The 19,611-nt window shown below is 50.5% G+C and overlaps 1 protein-coding gene across 1 annotated transcript in view; it reads left to right on the top strand.

The window, feature by feature from the left end:
• DCPS (decapping enzyme, scavenger) overlaps positions 1-19,611 on the top strand; it is a 37,263-nt gene that overhangs the window by 10,383 nt on the left and 7,269 nt on the right. Inside the window, exons 3-4 of the mRNA XM_046016783.1 lie at positions 14,732-14,877; positions 19,273-19,386. Coding sequence (XP_045872739.1) covers positions 14,732-14,877; positions 19,273-19,386 — 260 coding nt within the window. The remainder of the gene's footprint in view (positions 1-14,731; positions 14,878-19,272; positions 19,387-19,611) is intronic.

Raw genomic sequence — 19,611 nt, 5'->3', positions numbered from 1 at the left:
TTGCTGTATGGCCCTCAACTTTAGCCTTCCTGTCACAGCTTTTTCTGGGTTAGATCGACTGCTCTTAGGATTTGATGTCTCTTTTTTTAGTCTCTTACCTAGCTAACGTACAGTCTTAAGTACTTCCTCAGAAAGAACACATGAAAGGTAAACCTAGAATCCTTTATTTTGCCCTCACTTTTGATTGATGGTTTGACCGAATACAGAATTTAAATTTCTTTTCCTTCAAAACATTAAAGACACTGATCTATTGACTTCAGATATCCATTGTTGTTAACAAGGTATCTGATGATAGATTTTCATTTTCTTACAGTTAACTTGGTTTTTCATTTTCATTCTTTTATTTTTTCTTGCTTTGTTAGTTTTCTTCTCTGGAAGCTTATCTTAGTACGCTCTTTATCTTAGGTGTACTGAAGCATTGTACAGCTGTCAAGGTTGAATTTTTTTTTTTCACTCATTGTACTTTTGGACCCTTTTGATTTAAAGTCTTAGGTCATTCTTCCGCTCTACATTTTTTCTGTTATTTCTTTGATAATATCCTTCCCTTTGTTTCCTTTATTTCCTCTTACTGAAAACCCCATTAGATGTTAGTCTCCTAGAGTGATCCTGTGTATTGCTTCTGTTCTCCCACTTTTCCCATTTATGTCTTTTCTTTTTACAGTCCAGTAGATTGTCTCAACTTTATCTTCCAGACCTTTCTAGTGAAGGTTTTAATTTGGCAATCATATTTTTAATTTTCTTCCCTCTGATTCTCTGTTTCATTTTCCTAGCATCTTGCTCTTGCTTTACAGGTCCAAATTGACTTTCTCTAACACACTAATTAGAATTATTTAAAAAATTATCTCCTGACCCTTCCATGATCTCATTTCCTCTGGGATCTGGTTCTGGTTGTTTATTTTGGTCTTTCTTTTTCAGGCTGCTGGTTTTCTCTTAATGTCTGGTGAATGTTAGCTCATTTGTGTTTAAAAATGAAGAGGCAGGCTGATAGTCTGGTGAGCTGATGTGGGCTTTGTTCATCATCCACTGGTAGGTCTATTTCCACAACAGTCCTGGATGAGTAGCTGGCCCAGTGCTGTGTGGATGGGGAGCAGGCCCCGTGGGCGCCGCTTGGCACACTGGAGCGTGCCCATGCTGGACCCCTCGCACTCTCCTGTCCCCTATAGCTTGTGGGCTGCTGCTTTTTATATGGGCTGTGAGCCAAGGATGGTTTTTACATTTTTAACGGATCGTTTGAAACACAAGAAAACTGAGAAGAATACGAAAAAGAGACAGCATGACTTACAACACCTAAAATATTTACGTCACATTTTCCAGAAAAGCTTGCCTACCACTGCTCTAGTCCATGGTTTTCTATCGTTGGAGGACAGCCCTCCTGTTTTCATCTGGCGTTAAGTGCCTACCCCGGGATGAGGGTGTGGCACTGGATGGAACCAGTTGGTACAGCTGTTCTCTATGCCCTTTGGTTGAGCCTTCATTTCCCTTCCTCTGTGCCTGGGTACTTGGAGCCAGCGAGGTATAGACTGTCAGGCCAGAGGTCACATAAAGGATCAGCCCATTTATACTTAAAAAAGAAAAGACCTTGGGGTGCCTGGCTGGTTCGGTTGGTTAAACATTTGAGGTCTAAGCTTCGGCTCAGGTCATGATCCTAGGGTTCTGGGATCAAGCCCCACGTCAAGCTCCCTGCTTGGTGGGGAGCCTGCTTCTCCCTCTGCCCCTTCTCCCACCTTGTGCGTGCACGCTCTCTCTCTCTCTCTTTCTCAAATTAATAAAATCTTAGAAAAAGATCTTTATGTAGATATGTTCATATATATGTAAATTCATTAAAGTTTGGGATAGTAAATATCCAACTATTGTTAGTGTATGAAAAGCTTTGGGGATTAGACTTTTGAATTATTTGAGAATTTATTCATTTGATGCTTGGGTAGATATTTCTTAGGATGTTAACCTCCAATCACCAAACAAAACAAAGAAGCAGATGATCAGATTAACTTGGATTAGAGCCTCTGCCTCCTTGCTTCACAGCCTGAATGACCTTGTTGTGTGGGGCTTGTCAGTTCATCAGCAAGTACTGCATTCTCCCAAGATACGTGGACCCCAAACTCTGGTGAATTACACCTGTCTACAGAAATGGCCTGTGAGATACTAATGGAGAGCACAGAACTATGGAGGGGTGCACACTGGGAGCGGGTGGGTTAGGGTGTGCGGGGGCAGGTCCTCCCATGGCTGGGGACACGGTGGCCCCTGGGATGGCTGGACTTGGTGATGGGAGAGTGGGAAGTAGAAGGGGAGTTCTGGGTGAGGGCAGCACTGTGGACAGAGCTTTAGGGTGGGCTCCTGGCATAAGCTGGGCTTTGAACCCACAGGAATCTACTACTTTGGTTTCATCACTTAAAGCCACCTAAAGATGGCAGATTTCTTTTCTTTTCTTTTAAAAGATTTTATTTATTTGTTTGAGAGAGAACGACAGAGAGCAATGAGTGGGGAGAAGAAGGAGAAACAGGCTCCCCACTGAGCAGGGAGCCTGACATGGGGCTGGATCCCAGGAATCTGAGATTGTGACCCAAGCCAAACGCAGATACTTACTTAACCAGCTGAGCCAGCAAGGTGCCCCAAGATGCCATATTTCTGTCTACTTTTCACCCTGGGTGCTTCAGAGCTCCTGACACCAGGGAGCCAAACCCCTTTTGGGGCTTAGAGGGACAGTAGAATAACAAAAAGCAGACATTTCAAGATGGAAAGACCCCTAACTCCTGGGTAAAATTCTTTACGCAGAATCTGAGTTCATCCTTTCTTTTGGTGGTCTCACTGACTCATGCTCTCCTTCCCCTGCCACCTCAGCTCAGGGAACCCTTGCACACTGCCTGCTCTGTGTCCCCATCTTCTCCCTTCAGCTGAGAGCAGAGACCGCGTGTTCAATTCTCCGTTTAGACTCATGGTTTCCACGAAGCCAGGAGAAGCCATTGCATTCAGAAGCAATGAAGAAACACCACAAGACTGGTGTTCTCGTTCTCTCTCTCTCCCCGAGATGGGGCAAAGTCCCAAGATTCTGTGGCAGTCTTGAGGCTCAAGTCAGCAGAAAAGTCGGCTTACTCAGGACCAGTGGGCGAAGGCAGATTACCCACAGGATAGCTGGTTCCACTTCATTGCTTGGCTCCAGCGGTGGCTGCCAGCCTGTGGCAGCTTGGTTCTCTTGTCCTTTTCTGATCCAGACTTCTTAGTGAGTGATAACCTAAAATTCTGGTAGTCCGAGGCCCCTCTCAGTGGGGGATATACCCCGTACCTTTGATCTTCTGCCCCCTCCCTACCAGCACACACAACGTGGCGGTGTCCGTGGGTATTGCGCTGAGACCAGGTCCCTGTGCCCCTCTCTGAGTGAAGAAGGAAGTGCCTGTAGGCAGGAAGTTGTGAGAGGGGCCATGTTTTGGAACTCCTGAGTGTTTGGTCCAACAGCTTTTGTAGACTGGTCTGCTTAACCCCAGAATAGCTGCTTCCTGTGTGTGAGGATGTAGGGGTCTTTCAGCTCTAAGGGCAGGGCTGTCCATCCACTCGTCCATTATCTCATTTCGTACCAGTTCTCAGCCGTGTTCAAATGAAGCTTTGTGGAGTGCTGTAAGCCCCACAGCCACCGTATAGCAGTATTTCCCATTCCTAATGGACCACCTCTGAGACCATGTAACCAAAGGCCACTGCAGGCAGCCCTGGAGAAGCATTCAGAGTTGTCGAATTTGCTTGTGGGCCATCGCGTCCTGTTGTTTGCGCCTCCTCTACCTCCCAGGCTTCGGAGAACTGAGGAGGAGGAGGGAAGGAGCCTGTCAGATCCAGGGCTTGGCTAAAATCAGCATGTGCCTCTCCTCTGTCTCTAATAGCATCTCTGAGCTGCCCTGGAGACAGGTAATTAGTGGTTTGAAGGTTTGCTGTGGAGCGGCCAAAGCCTCTAGGAGGATCCTGACCACACCCTTCATCCCTGTTTATTTTTGATCTGAAAGTCTCTTCAGGCCTCCCCTTGAGTACTTCCAGCATCCCTGCCATGCAGGACACAGACCACCTCCTCTCCAGCCTCCAGCCTGCTCTCTGGCCACCATGAAGCCAGGCTGAGGAAAGGGTCACCTCGTCAGGGGAGATCCCCAAGAGGAGGGAAGATAATGCATGTCCCCCAGGAGGCCCCGCAGCCCCTCTCTCTTGCCAGTCCTTCTGCCCGGGTCCTTTGCTGGTGCGCCCTGCCAGTCTCGGTCATCTGCCCCGTCACCTGGGTGGCTCTGCTTGGCCCTTGTGGGAGGTGGAGTGGGCTTCACACGCAGATCATGCTTTGCTATTGCTTCTCTCCAGCTCCCCTAGCCTGCACATCTGGGTCAAATAAGTTGAAACTGGCTGATCATAATGAAAGGAGAGCAAAAGCCACAGACCGAGCCATAGAAATTACCTCATCGTGTAGAAGTCATCAGTAACGGCTGGAAAGCAGTCTTGTTTGAACATGTGTATGGGAAGGAAAGCAGACTGTCTGTGGTTTGCATTTTCATGTTTCATGTGCAACAGCGTTTTCCTGGGGATTTGGCTAGGCTAGCTTTGGCAGAGAGCAAGAAAGGCAGCTGCTCTTTTCGTCTACCTAGCCCTGCCTCCACGTCCAAAGCATTTGGGCTCTCGTGTCTGGGTGGAGAACAGGGGGTGGGTTTATTTCTTGGAGAAGGTCTTTCAGGAGACTCCTAAGGGTCTTAGGAGGCGGGACAGAGCTGGCCTAGCCAAGGGCACGCACACTAGCCTGCCTGCCTGAGCTGCAGAGAGAAGGAATGTGTGTACAGGGCCGCTGTTCATCTGTTCATCTGGGATGCATTGGTACGGCCATCCCTGCAGCCAAAACATCCCTGCTCCCCCAAGCCCCACAAGGGCTGCAAGACCACCACAGGGCCTTTCTCCTCGGACCCCACCACAGGCATCCTTCCCTGAGAGCCAGCACTGGCATCTTTGTTGGGGAGCAGTGGGGGGAGGGGGTACAACACACATAAGTCAAAACAGCCGTTGTCCCCTATTTTAAGTGGGATCGCCTTCATTCCCTGTGTGTGCCCCACCAAAGCCTTTTCTAGCCCAGCATCTGGCTGCAGTGTACCCTGGCGATGAGTACCTCAGGGTACCCCCCGAGACGAGGGACATGTGCCACCTGGCTCCCACCCCCAGCCCTCACCGGGGAGCACAGGGAGTACAGCGCTGCTGTTGGAGCTCTGCACGTTTCCAGACCTCCCAGTCTGCAGCCCAATCTCTCTGGCACCTTATTATGCCCTTTGGTTTTGCTGACAGCTGTTTACCTGTGTTTGGGAGGGGTTGGAACTAATCACCTTTCTCCTATCTGATAAGGCTACATTTTGGAGAACCCGCTCCTACAGGTTTCTTAGGGAAAGGTCTGAAACAATGGCCCTGGAGCATTGGGAAAGCAATGCTGCTTAGTTCAGATCTTAGCTCCACCCCTTTCTGGCTGTGTCGCCTTGGGCAAATTACTTAACCTCTCTGGGGCTTGTTTAAAGTGCAACTTGTTTTTCAGCTTTTAATGTAATTGTTACATAAGTGATCCACATTTGTTTTGGAAAATGTAGTAAATGTCCCCAAAATTTTTTTTAAAAGGTTACAATTACATATAACTCTACCACCCAGAGATAACCTTTCAACATCTTAGAGTATGTCCTGAATTTTATTTTATTTTATTTTTTTAAGGTTTTATTTATTTATTTGACAGAGAGAGATCACAAGTAGGCAGAGAGGCAGGCAGAGAGAGAGAGGAGGAAGCAGGCTCCCTCAAGCAGAGAGCCTGATGCGGGACTCGATCCCAGGACCCTGAGATCATGACCCGAGCTAAAGGCAGAGGCTCAACCCACTGAGCCACCCAGGCGCCCATGCCCTGAATTTTAGACTTTTTTTCTGTGCGTTCTTATGTGTATGCAGTTGTGCATATGCACATGCTCTTTGAAAAATAGAGTGGCATAATATATATTCTATTCTGTAACCTTATTGTTCGGGCCTAGTATGTGTCAGGTGCCATTTTAAGCAGTGCGCACACACTGATGTATAAAACAAAGTCTGTGTTCTCAAGCAGCTTTCGTCCAGTTGGAGGAGGTAAACCATAAATAAACAAATAGGTCAGGTGGCAATAAGCAGATAAGAAGAAAAAGAAAGCATCATACGTCATTCCTGCAGTTTTATTAACTGTGTTCCCTATGCTATACCTTTCCTTTATGTGACTGACTGACTTTATAACTGGAATAAACTTGGTTTTTTCGGTCATTGGTTTTGTTTTTTAGATTCCACCTGAAAATGAAATCATATGGTATTTGTCTTTCTGTGACTGACATATTTCACTTAGCACAGTAACGTCTAGGTCCATTGGTGGTGTCACGAGAGGAAAGATCTCAATTCTTTTTGATGGCTGAGTACTATTCTATTGTACAGACAGACCACATCTTCTTTATCTATTCATCAGTCAGTGGACACTTGGGCTACTTCCATCTCTTGGCTATTGTAAATAATGCTGTCGTAAACACAGGGGTGCATATGTCTTCTTGAATTAGTGTTTTCATTTTCTTTGGGTACATATCCATTAACAGAGTTACTGGATCACGTGGTGTGGTGAGAGATGGTGACTACACTTATCTTGGGGCGGGCATTGAGTAATGTATAGAATTGTCAAGTTGATATATTGTACACCTGAAACTGACACAGCATTGTATGTCAAGTATACTTCAATAATACATTTTTTATTTTTTCTTTATTCTTTTTTTAAAAGGTTTTATTTATCTACTTGGGAGAGAGAGAGGGAACATGAGCTGGGGGAGCGGCAGGCAGAGGGAGAAGCAGACTCCCCACTGAGCAGGGAGCCTGATGTGGGGCTCAGTCCCAGGACCCAGGGATCATGACTTGAGCTGAAGGCAGACGCTTAACTGACTGAGCCACCCAGGTGCCCCTCGATAATAAGTTTTTTAAGATCCTTATAAGGGAGATAGAATGGTAGGGCTGTGGGCTTCCAGTTAAAAGGGGGCGTTTTGCCCATCTGCTTCCTCTCAAACCCTCATTAACAGTGACATTAAAGGAGTTACATTGCAAAAAATTGTGCTAGAGAAGGAAGAGGAGACAAGGCTAGGAAATGACTGGGGAAGGAGTGACTGACCCAGCAGATGTGTGGGAGGGAAACCTGAGCAGGCAGGCCCCATATATCCTGTCCCGCTTCACACGGCTGGTAGCTGCTTCTCCCAGAGATCCAGCCTCTGGAGAGAGTCAAACAGGGTCTAGAGATTCTAGGTGCGGTGGAGGGGCTCAGAGGTTAAGTGGAAGTTTCCATATGCAGTGTTAGGTCACCCTGTGCCCTCCCTGTTGTGCACCAGCTGCTTCTCCTCCTCATCTCTCAGCTGTCAGCCCGGCTTACGCCTCCATGGGTGAAACTGGGAGAGCCCTGCTTGGAGAATCTGACCAGCCCAACCGAGAAGACAGATTCTTGGGGGTTCTGTCGTGCGAGGCCACAGCCCAGTCATCCTAAGAGGAAGCTCCAGGTGAACACACCTGTGTCTGCACAGGTTCCCATCAGCTTTCTGGTGCTCTGCCTTCAGATACGAGTGAGTGGACAGGCAAGGGTGAGCAGACTTGAGTAATGTCCATTGATAAAGATAAGAAGGAAAAGAGAAGAACCTAGAAGAAATGAAAACTATGTAGGGAGAAGAAATTTGCACAAACTGTTGTTAATGTCCGAGATAAATTATAATCTATCAAATGCTTAAGATGAGGAACTTTTTAAGAGCTCTTAGAAATTATATATGTAACCAGAACAAAAACTTGAGTAGAAGAGAAGTTGAAGAAAACTTACTCAAAAGCAGAGCAGCCAGGAGAAAACAGGAGAGAAAAGAAAAGTGGAAGGGGAAGATGAATATTCCAATTGATGTTCCAAAAAGACAGGGAGGAAAGTAGGGAAGAAAATGACCAAAGAAGTAAGATTGTTTCCCAGGACCGACGAAACTGATTTTTGAGATTGTAAGGCCTCAACAGTTAACCAGTTCAAGGGATGAATAGAAACTACTCCAAGACCCATCAGCATGATTGGGACGTTGAGGACAATAAGAAAACAGGTCAATACAAAGGACTGTGGATCAGAATGACCTCCCACTTTTCGACAGCAGCATCACAATCTAGAAGACCATGGAGCTTTCAGATTTTGAGGGTCGTTGCTTTCCACCATAGAATTCTTTTTGCCAAACTCTTAATTACATGTGACAGTAGAATAAAGACCTTCTCAGATGTTCTGGGTGGTTCTCAGATCTCTAAGTGGATCTCCCTTGTACCCTAGCTCTGGAAGCAGCTTGGCTTTGTGTTTTAGTGTTGCCCTTGATGCCTGGTCCTGGGACCGGGACTAGTGGCAGCAGCTACACACAGGAACTGCTTAAAAAAGGCACACTGGTGGGCCCCACCACAGACGTCCTTAGTCAGGTGATTCTGATGCAGCGTGAAGTTTGACAACCACTGCTGTAGTAAAATCAAGATGCAAAGAGGAAAGAGACAGATAGTGGTTCCGGAAGCAAAGAAGGGGTGGCACCCCCTAGGACAGTGGTGCGCCTCGGAGGTCCCAGAGCACAGCTCTGCACAGCACCTACTGAGTGAGTCAGAGGCTCCGGGAGGGTACATTGCTTGTGGTCCTCCCGAGTTTTAACATTAAAAGGAAATTTATATAAACAGAAGAAGTGCATGTGGGGGTGAATTAGTGACAAGTTTACAGAAAAGTGAGCAAACAAAAGAGTAATTACTCACTCCATATACCAAAAATTATGCTAAAAAGGAAAAATAGTCATCGTATTTAGCAGCGCACCGCATTTCAGTCGTCCTAGTGGTGCTGACAGTGAATACTGATTTATCCACCACTGTAACGTAGTTGTATTGTGAGGACAGGGTTGGCGGGGGACGGGGGTGTGCATGCATGTGTGCAGGTGCCAGTAAAAAGCTGAACCCTTGTCTTCCATAATGGGAAGTTAATAAGTGATAGTAAAAGTGAAAAGTTACGGGGGAACAGCAAAGAAAAATATGTGTGATTTAGAACTGTAGGAGTACAAAAGCAAAGAAATGGCAGGAAGAATTGAAAGTGGTGTGTGGGGAGGAAAAGGAAACTTAAAACCAAACTTCACATGACTCTAACATATGCACCAGGCCGCCTTGAGTTAAAAATAAAAACAAAGCTTGAAAGCACGAGAGGTGGGCAGGCTTTATGAGGAGTATCTGGGAAGTCCTCTTAATGTATTAATGTATTGAGCAATGCAGGGGTTAGGGGTGCTGATCCCCCATGCAGTTGACACTCCTCCCGCTAAAACTCCCCCCAAACCTTCCTGCTCTCCCCAGACTAAACCCCTCTTGCGGGTGAAAATCCACACATAACTTGACAGCCTCCTATTGCCTAGAAGCCTTGCTAGTGGCCCAAGCGGTTGATAATGTACTTTATATGTCATATGCGTCCCCTCCTGTGTTCTTACGGTGAATAAGCTAGAAAACAGACAGTGTTATTAAGAGAAGCATAACGAATATGCACTTACATTAGGCTAGTACCCCATTGCGTTTTCATCGAACAACATCTTTTGTAAGTGAACCCATACAGTTCAAACCCCTGTCGCTCGAGGATCGGCTATGTTGTATTGTGAATATTATGAGAGATGGGCTTTTGAGGGGTTTGACATTGTTCCAAGCTGTTTTGTTTTTTGGGGATTTTTTGTTCTTGTTTTTTTGGTTTTTTTTTTTGTGTGTGTGTGTGTTTCTGTTGTTTCTCTAGCCACAGGGAAAAACTGGGTGGGGAAGGTGGCTGGCCCTGCTCGCCCTGGACAGGTGGCCTCCGTAAGTCAGTTTGCTAAGTGGAGGTTGGCAGAGGGCACCAGGAAGGTCGTCAGGCCTCATCTGCTGGCCCACGGGGTTGGCATCCTGGTACCACTGCCGAAGCCTGGTCCTGAGCCAGACGGAGCAGTGGGAACGAGGGCGCCACAGATTCTTTCTTTGTGAAACGGGGATCATAATACCTACCTCACATTGGTTGTGGGGAATGAATGATTAATACACACATAGGACTTAGAACAGTGCCTGGTGTGTGTGTTGGTTGGCAGTTAGCTCTGAGGGTCCAAAGGCTATCAGCACCTTTTTTTTGCTTTAACTTTTTATTTTGAAAAAAATTTTTCAACTCTACAGCCCTTTTGTTGGAACGATTGGGTGGCTCAGTCAGTTAAGCCTCTGCCTTCAGTTTAGGTCAATGATCTTAGGGTCCTGGGATCGAGCCCCACATCCGGCTCCCTGCTCATCGGGGAGCCTGCTTCTCCCTCAGCCTGCCGCACCCCCTGCTTGTACTCGCTTGCTCTTTCCCTCTGACAGATAAATAGATAAAATCTTAAATTTAAAAAAAAAGCCCTATTGTTGGCATTTTGCCACATTTGCCTTTTCTCTCTCTACATACAATATTTTGTTACACTGTTATAACTGAAAAGTAAGTGGCAGACATCATACCCTTCCCTGCTAAGCGCTTCAGTGTGTGTTTCCTAGGAACCAGAGTGAAGTGGTCAGTTTTCAGAAATTTCACGTTTCTAAAGGTTGGTTTGTAGTGTCGAGACCATTATTAAATTTTACCAATTGTTCCAATACCATCTTTCCAGCAGAACTCGCCTCCCTTCTCCAGGATCCAGTCCAGTCTACAGCGTCCTTTAATCCAGTACAGTCCTTCTGTTTTCTTGGTTTTCTCTGGCTTTGACCCTTTTGAAGGGTTGTAAAGCCGCTTGTTGTGCAGAATATCCCTGGATTGGGGCTGGCTGACACGCGTTCTTGATCAGATTCAGACCACGCATTTTGGCCAGAATAGCACCGCACAGCCCTCTGGAGGCACTCGATGTCGGTGTGTCCCCATTCGGAGCGATGTTAACTTGGGTCACCTGGTCCCTTTGTCGTTAATAAGTAATGTGTAGGGAGATATTTTTGAGACCGCATATGGACCCCTGTTCCCCAACATATTTTTACCTGGTGGTTTGAGATTTTTTGGGCATTGACACTTGACCAGAATTCTCATGAGGTTCACTTGCAGGTCAACACCTTGACTTGGCATTTGGGTAGACACCAGTGTTTGCTTTTGCCTGCCAGTGAGAAATGCATTGGCAAACATACTGATTGTTATCCAAGAGATTTTACTCAACATTGGCTCAAAATTGCCCTTCCTGGTGTTCATGTCTAGAAGGCCAGGTTCATTTAAATCCACTTGTTCAGTGTTTATTGAGTATCTCCTGTAGGCCAAGTGCTATTCTGGGTGCTGGGGAGAAAATGATTTTAGAACTTTTTTTTTTTAAGATTTTTAATTGGGTGCCTGGGTGGCTCAGTCATTAAACGTCTGCCTTCCGCTCAGGTCATGATCCCAGGGGCCTCTCCGCGTTGGGCTCCCTGCTCAGCGGGAAGCCTTCTTCTCCTTTTCCCTTTCCCCATGCTTGTGTTCCCTCTCTCACGGTCTTTCTCTGTCAAAAAAATAAATAAATAAAAGATTTTTTTTTTTTTTTTTAATTTATTTGAGAGAGAGCGCATGGGCAGGGGTGGGGAGCAGAGGGAGAAGCAGACCCTGTCAAGCGCGGAGCCTAATGCAGGATTTCATCCCAGGATCCTGAGATCATGACCTGAGCCAAAGCCAGGTGCTTGACGGACTGAGCTACCCAAGTGCCCCTAAAAAAAACTTTTTAAATGCAGAGAGAAACCCCTGTCCTCCTGGAAGGTACAGTCTAATGGGGGAATCAGACAATAAATCCGTACTCTATTGTCAGAGAGGAGTGAGGAAATGCAAGCAGGCGAGCAAGACAGGCAGCGGTGTGGTACAGGGAGCTTCTTAAGATGGGCTTTTGGAGAGCTTTGCCGTTGACTCAGGTCAGGAGGCCTGCCTGGCAGTGAGAGCAGCTGGTTGGAGGTCTAGAGGTGGGGTGTGTTAGTGGGACTGTGAGGAAGTCTGTGTGGCTCTGGCAGAGACTCAAGGGGGAGATGGTGGTCAGTGAGCTTAGAGAGAGGGCTGGGGCAGGGTGGCCGACGGCTATGTGGTCCAGGTTTGTGGGGAGTGGTCCAGGTTTGAGGGGGTGGCAGCCCCGCAGGGGACATGGAAGCCAGCCCTTACCCCTGATGCCAGTGTGTGAGGCCGGCCTGCCCCTGCCCTGGGCTTCTGGGGGTGGTCTGACAGAGACCAGACACCGAGGGGGTAAACTGGCTTTGAGAGAGCCCAGGGTCCACCAACGGGGCTTAGGCATCCAGGCCAGAGTTCCTCAAAAAAGGAAGAACGATGGCAGGAAGTGAGCAGTTGGAAACTGCGTTGTTGTGTTTTCCCTGCCACTGAGAGGGAAGGCAGGAGAGGGCTGGCCTGGGGAGGCCCTTGTTTCCCAGCACCCTGGGTGGCTGGGCAGTCTTTAACAAGCCTTGGCAGACAGGGGCATGCTCGTGGGCCCAGCGGCTTTCTGATCTGGAACAGCCAGGAAGCCCCAGGCCGTGAGCCCAGGGCTGTGTGTTCTTGGCCAGCAGGGCAGGCCATTCTCCAACGTGCACGCTGCCTTTGTCCCCGGCCATCTCCCCCATACCGAGGGAGTGCCGTTGCACACAGCTTTGCCAGCCCGGGCTACCAGAGTAACCGCAAACACAACAAGGAGAGCTAGTATCTGAAGAGCACTTCTCTGTGTGGGGACACTTTCTTTTTTTTTTTTTTTTTTGTGGGGACACTTTCTAAAGGCTTCCCATCCACTGCTCGCTGACTTCCCATAACGATGTACCAGTCACGCAGCTACGAAGTGCGGATTGGAACCCAGGCTGTTCTTCTCTGCCAAGCTGCTCTCAGATAAGGGATTTCTCTAGAGCCCACTGCAAGAGTTAAGGGAATGCCGTTCCGTCTGTTGGTAGCATTCTCTTGCGTCTTGAGATCTGGGTGTACTTGACCGCTAGCGGGGCTCCTAGGGAGTGTTGGGAGTGAGGAGTGAGGATCTGTTTGCTGCTGCCCAGAGGGTTGTGAGGGGGCCTCTGCCTCCCTTTCAGGATTAGATCCAGAGATGCCCAGGAAGCGGGGTGACAGCAGTGCTGCCAGCGGCCCAGACTGCAGGTTTAATGTTGATGCCAGCTCTGTGGGGCGGATTTTATGACCGCTCTTTAACAGATGAGGAAACTGGGACTCTGAGAGCTTTTATGCCCAAGGTCACACAGTCAGGAAGGGGAGAACATTATGTCAGCTCAGGTCCAGAGCCCGTGTCTTTGTGCTGAGCTGCTTTGCCCCCCCAGAGCCGATGGACCAGGACCTTTGATCCTCACCAGAAGTCATATACTTGGTGTAGCACGTCAGGCCTTCTCCACTGGCTGTTGGAGTAATATGGGGCCAGTTGGCAGGTGGAAGGGCGCCGGCTTTAGGGTTAGGTGACCCCAGGTCCAGTGTCGCCTCTGCCACATGATATCGGTGAGTCCTGACTCCTGTGAAATGGGGATTCAAGTCACCTACATCCTTAGACCAGGTACGAAAGTAAAGGTTGGTAGTTCTTAGCTGGGCCAACAGGTATGCAGGTGAGTGTGGAAATTTCCTGGAGTGTTAAAACGTGCCCACTGGGCTTTCCTCGGGTTTCCCTCGGAGAACACCCTGAATCAAAGATAAGGGAGTCAGGGAGGACATGGGCCTTCTGAGAAACATCCCAGCTGATTTTAGAATACCGTTTTCCTTTCCTGCCCTTAACATCTATGTTCAAGTACTACATCTAAATGGTAACAGTTGTAGCAGCTGTTATTAGAAATAGGGAAAGGATGTAACCCAAACCAGGTGATGTTGGACTAGGACCCTAGCCTAGAGTCTGTTTACAAGATTTCCTGCTGATAAAAACAGCGGTTCTCAACTGGAGGGCAGTTTTGTCCCCCAGTGGAGACTTGGCACGGTCTGGAGGCATTTTTGGTTGTCTCAGCTGGAAAGAGGGTTTTACTAACCTCCCGGTAGAAGCTGCAGTCCTGCTAAACATCCTGCAATGCCCAGGACAGCCCCTCTAACAGAAGTATTGGGGCCAGAATGGTGGTGGTGCCACGGTTGAGACAGGCTGATTAAAAATAGCCAGCACTGACATTGCGTGTACTTTGTGTCAGATATTGTTCTTGGTGCTTCTCAGGTATTAATTTGTTTAATCCTCCCAACTCTGCGACATAGGAGCTATTATTATCCTCAGCTGACAGATGGGGAAGTCGGGGCTTGGGAAGGTTAAATAACTGGGCAGGGGTTAGGGTCCCGAGGCAGGAACAGGCGGGGCCAGGACTCGAACGCACACAGTCCAGCTCTGAAGTCCATGCCTTTAACCACTGCGCTGTGCCCCTCTGCTTTGCAGGAAGGGAGGCCACTTACCTTTAAGTCAGATTTTCAGCTTCAGGTCCAGAAAGCCACATACCAAGAAATTTGCTATGTGACAAGTGTCCAAAAGCTTTCATTCCTTGGGCCGAGAACAGAGGGGGAAGGGTGGCAAGGGGCCCAGTGACCCACCAGCAAAAACTCTGTGGCTCCTGGATGCTGAGTGTGATTCACCTCAGGAGCTGACCAGCATGAGGCGCCGGGTGGATTCCAGGTGACCGTAACCTCTTCGTCTTTGGCTTCTCTCATTAGGGAATCAGAGACGGGGTTGGGGTCCCCGCTCTGTGCTGGGGACCAGAGGGTGGCGGGCCCCTGTGCAGAGAGTGTGCCTCACTTTGCAGCCCCGGGCTGTGTTTGTCGTTGCAGACGTGAAGACAACCGTGGTTTACCCCGCCACGGAGAAGCACCTGCAGAAGTACCTGCGCCAGGACCTCCGCCTGGTCCGAGAGACGGGAAGCGATTACAGGAACATCACCTTACCCCACCTGGAGTCCCAGAGCCTCAGCATCCAGGTGACTGGCCCATGGGGCGCAGACACGGAGGGCTCACTGTGGCGATTGGCTCTCCCTCCCATCTCTTTCAGGGGCCAGCACTGTCCCACAGGTTGGGGTCGGGCAGAGGGAACAGTGGAAAACTTGCCTTCAGGGGGCCTGTGTCCTTCCTGCTGCAGAGGTCCGCACGCAGATGCAGAAGTAACTGCACGAGACGGGAGAGACCGAGTGGCACAGGGAGTTCTGGACTGAGGTGCTCACTCTTACCCAGGAGGGTCAGGGAAGGCCTCACTGAGAAGGGAGTTGACCCCTGTCTTGGGCCTGCCACTGAGGCTCTTTGGGCCTCTCGGAGCAGCCTCTAGGCCTTTGAAGGATCTGTGTCTCCAGCAGCACTGATACCATCCCAGAAGGGCTTTGCCCTCACCTGGGTCTGTGAATGGGTCAGGACCGATGCCAGGATTGCCCCCTAACCCCGGTCAAGAGTTTTATTCCCAGTTCTGCCTCTGGAAGTCAAGGCCCAGAGTATAAACTTCATTTGCTTGTTCCCCTTGCATTTGCTCCCTACAGGGCAGGGTCCTGATGGCCCCGGCAGCTCAGGGCAGGACCTCTTCTCTCGGGCTAATGTGAGGTTTGGCAGCGTCTTCTGCGACTAGACCAGATGCAAGGCCATTTAGCTCAGAGATCCCAGCTTATCCTTGGGCTGAGACCCAGTGCCAACCAGAGCCTCTCCCTGGAATTGGCCCCGAGTGAATGCTCAGCATTGAATATGATGGATGAGGCATTGCCTTGCTCACTCACTGGCTCTCACCGTCTCTGTCTGTCCATCACTCCCCCTTGTTCTCTTTGAACGCTTCTCACCTCCTCTCGCCATGATTCAGGTCATAGCGATGGCAGCCGCTCACGTGCAGGACACTCGGAGCCATTTCCTCTGGGCCAGAAGGAGGGCAGGGACCTTGGGTGTGGGGGCCCTGCCAGGGAGGCCAGTTGTGCTTGGGAAAAACAAGGGTGGAGATGGTTGGCAGATGCACAGGAGGCCCTGTGTGCCGACAGCGCTCTTTCCCCCCAGGGACGACCCCACTGGCTGGTAGCCCTGGCCCTCCATGCTGTATTTGCACCAGTTCCTCTGGCTCAAACTGGCTCGATTTTTGTTTTTAAGTCCCTGCACTTGCTCTCTCTGTCTTCTAAGTGGAAAGGAGCTAGATCTCTGTCTTCCTAGATACAGCTGCTGCTCTCCAGGGTCCTAGAGGGATCTCTTGGAACATATGTTCTGTGGCACTGATTGTACAAATATGGAATCCAAAGGAGGAAGCCCTTAAAGTTGGTGTGAGTGGTATATGTACTTTCTTATATACTACCGTCTAGTCGTCTTGGAAAATAATACAAAATCCCACTACTGTGCCAAATTCTGTTTGACACAAGCACTTGTGTGTTTTTTTCTTGACTATTTCTATTTACGTTTACAAGCACTCGGCTCATCAGACAACAGTCGTTAGGTTTATTGAGCATGTCCCAGGCCATGTGCTAGGCTTTGGAGGGTCACCAAGGTAAACACTTGTAATGTCCCCAGAGTCCTGTAGGGGTGACAGATATGGAGTCTGAGTGCAATATAATGGGATGCTATCCCACAGGTGGTTTGTATGCGAGGTTTGGTAGTGACACGAAGGGGGTTGCTTAGCTAGGACAGTCGGGGACTTCCCAGAGGAAGGGGTCGTCCAGTTGGGTTTTCAGGGACAAATAGAAGTTTGCTGAGTGGACAGGTTGGGGAAGGGCGTTCCAAGCAGAGGGAAGAGAAGTGCGGAGGCACAGAGGCCCCGGGGATGGGCAGGTGACAACAGGAGAAGGCAACCAGGGGCCAGGAGCAGGCGGGTGCACCTAGTCAGAAGACCAGGCGCTCTCACACCTGCAGTTCCAATGGGGACTGAGGGGTGCTGTCGACCACACACCCGCCATGGATCCCAGCAGGCACTGGGCACTAGGCATGGTTGCTGCTGCTGGGCATGTGTGGGGCTGGGGCTGGGCCGGGGCAGAGCTGAGACAGCTGGAGGTGTGGGCGGGGCAAGGGTGGCCAGGAGCAGGGCAGCAGGTGGGTGAGCACTCAGCAGGAGGAGAGTGGACGGGGAGGGAGGTATCCCCAGGGAGGGGAATTGCCAGTGTCACCTATTGCAAGGCAGTCTGGCAGGTGTGTTCCAGAAGCCAGGGCTGGCTGCATCTTCCGGGCTGGCTTTCTGATGGGCTCACTGCCCATTGCATGCACCCCACCTTGTGATTTGTGTGAATTCTCTTCCCTGGCGCCCCCCCTCCCCCTTATCCAGGCTGCTGGCTTGGGCCTTCACGTGGATCCACGTCCCGCCCGCTCTCCCAGAGGCCCTCCCTATGTGGCCTGGAGTGTGGGCTCTGGGGCCGGGCTCTGGGCTGGAATTGGGTGGACTTCTCGTGTTTGCGTTTTCCTTAACCTGCCACATGGGGACACCAGTGCATGTGAGTGGGAATCCCAGGGAGGCCCTTGGGCTCCGGGCACGTGGTAGGCTGCTCTCTACCACCTCATCTTTGCTCGCCTCCTCTCGGTGCCTGGCCTCCAGCAGAGCGCCCATTCTTGTCATCACAGGGCTGCAGCCCGACGGCCCCTTGCGTGGGAGCTTTCCCAGCACCTGCCTCTACTCTTCAGGGCCTGTGCTGTGCTGGGTCCTCTCAGTCCTGTACACTCCACTCCACCCTGATGTAGAGGTATCATTCGCCCCTCTCAAAGGGGGAAACTGAGGCTCAGAGAGAGTACGCCACTTACCCAAGGTGTCAGCTAGTTAGTGAGGTGGGAGAGGAAACCAAGCTTTGATGGGGTCCAGAACCAGTCTGTTCTCTATCGACTACCACACAGCTTTCCAGTCTGAGTGGGGGTGGCTTACCTGTGGGCAAGAGATAAGCGGAGGCCCCAGGGAGGCCTCTCCAGGGCTCTCCACAGAGTGTTCTCATCCTGTTCCCTCTTCCCCTTTACTTTGGGTCAGGTTCTGGCTTTTTTTTTTTTCCTATAGCACATTCCCAGCGAGCCTTCCAGTGGGAAAGGAAATGCCTCTGTGGTTGTCTCCACATGCTGGGCTGGGCATCCCCATGGCCCCTTGAGGCCTGAGAAAGCCGCTACTGGCTGGCCTCCAGCCTAGTCCCAGGAAGGGGGCACAGCCAGCATTCTTGGGAAGGCCTCTCTTTTGTAGTGGGTGAGCCCCACTGTGACTGACCTGTGGGCCCAACAGGAGGTCTGGGAGCCCCGGATCTCCCCAGGCAGGTATCCTCTGCTCCCTCCTCTGTCTCAGACAGTCACATTTGACCTTAGCCGTGCCAGCTGGGAGCGGAGGATGTGGACTCGGGATGAGGTGGGCAGACTCGGACCAGCCCCCACTGCCGTGGGCCTTCGCGGACTCCACTTGTGCCAGAACTTCTGGGAATGGGCAGAGGAGCCTGCCATTGGCTGGTTGTGCGGGTGCCCTGGCCCCCCGATCAGCCCCCTCAGCGAGCTGGGAGGTCCTTCCTAAGGGCCAGTCCAGCCGCTGCCCTGTCTCTGGCTCTCCAGCAGGCTCCTCTCTCATATTTCAAGCTGAGAGTTGACTCAGAGCTCTGGGGAAGTGGAGCAGAAAAGAAGTCTGTAGGTTTGAGCCCTGCGAGAACAGGGTCTTTCCTATCTTAACCTCCCTGCAGGCTGGCTTCTTCAGAGAGGCCACCGGGACCCTGGCCCAGGGATGTCCTGGGATCCACACTCGAACTCAGGGAAGGGTTCTCTGAAGACTGCCAGCAGCTGATAAAAAGGTCTGTGGGGGTGGTGCCGGAGGCCCTGCGCTGACAGGAAAGGTCTGCGTAATTGCCATCTCCGGGTTGAGCCACTTCTGCTCTGTGACACAGGGCCCATGTCAGCTGAGTATGCTGCAGCTCCAGAGGCCCCGAGCCCACCGCTGGCGAGAGTCCCACCCAGCTGGATGCGAAGCCCACAGGCATTAATGTCTGGGCCCTCGGCCTGTCCTTCCCTGCTGGGCAGAAGGAGCTCCTTGTGACCGGCTTTGTCTGCGGTCCAGAATAAAGTGGGGAGGGGCCTATGGAGATAGCCATCCCCGAGTCCTGGGGGCAACGGAGGGGATGGACGCTGACCAGACCTGTGAGGCCCAGTGAGCATGTCCGTGGCATGTCCACAGGAAGGACCTAAAGGGCTCGGACCAGTCCAAGCTGCAGTGCCCATGAGGGGATGGCAGTGGTGGGAGAGGGGATGGCAGTGGTGGGAGAGGGGAAATCTCTGGACCCCCGAGAGCAGAGCGATGGGGACAAGGCAGCTGGAGTGTTAGAACCCCTGAGCTTAATGGCCCTTGATGGCTAGTCTGTGGTGTTTCCCCTGAGGTCATGAGCAGCTGTGTGAACCCTCTCTCTCCCCACTCCTTCCAGTGGGTGTACAACATTCTGGATAAGAAGGCGGAAGCCGACCGGATTGTTTTTGAGAACCCAGATCCCTCTGATGGCTTTGTCCTCATCCCTGATCTCAAGTGGAACCAACAGCAGGTAAAAGCTTTCTTGCTGGGGCTTTCCGGTCTCCCGGGACTTGCTGCAGGTTGTTGGTCCTCCGTCCTGCCCTCCTTTCCCACGTTGGTCTCTCCGAGCAGGTGTGAACTCACCAACGGTGGAGGCCTGAGCTGGGCACAAACATGTACACCTTCATGTATCTGCTTAAAGTTCTTCCTGGCTCTCCTCCCACCCAGGGGCTGAAGAAGGGGGTGATGTTTGCAT

This window comes from Meles meles, chromosome 8, assembly GCF_922984935.1.
Source record: "Meles meles chromosome 8, mMelMel3.1 paternal haplotype, whole genome shotgun sequence".
NCBI classification, from domain to species: Eukaryota; Metazoa; Chordata; class Mammalia; order Carnivora; family Mustelidae; genus Meles; species Meles meles.
Note: the sequence above shows the minus strand (reverse complement) of the source record. Positions and strands in the feature narration are given on the sequence as shown.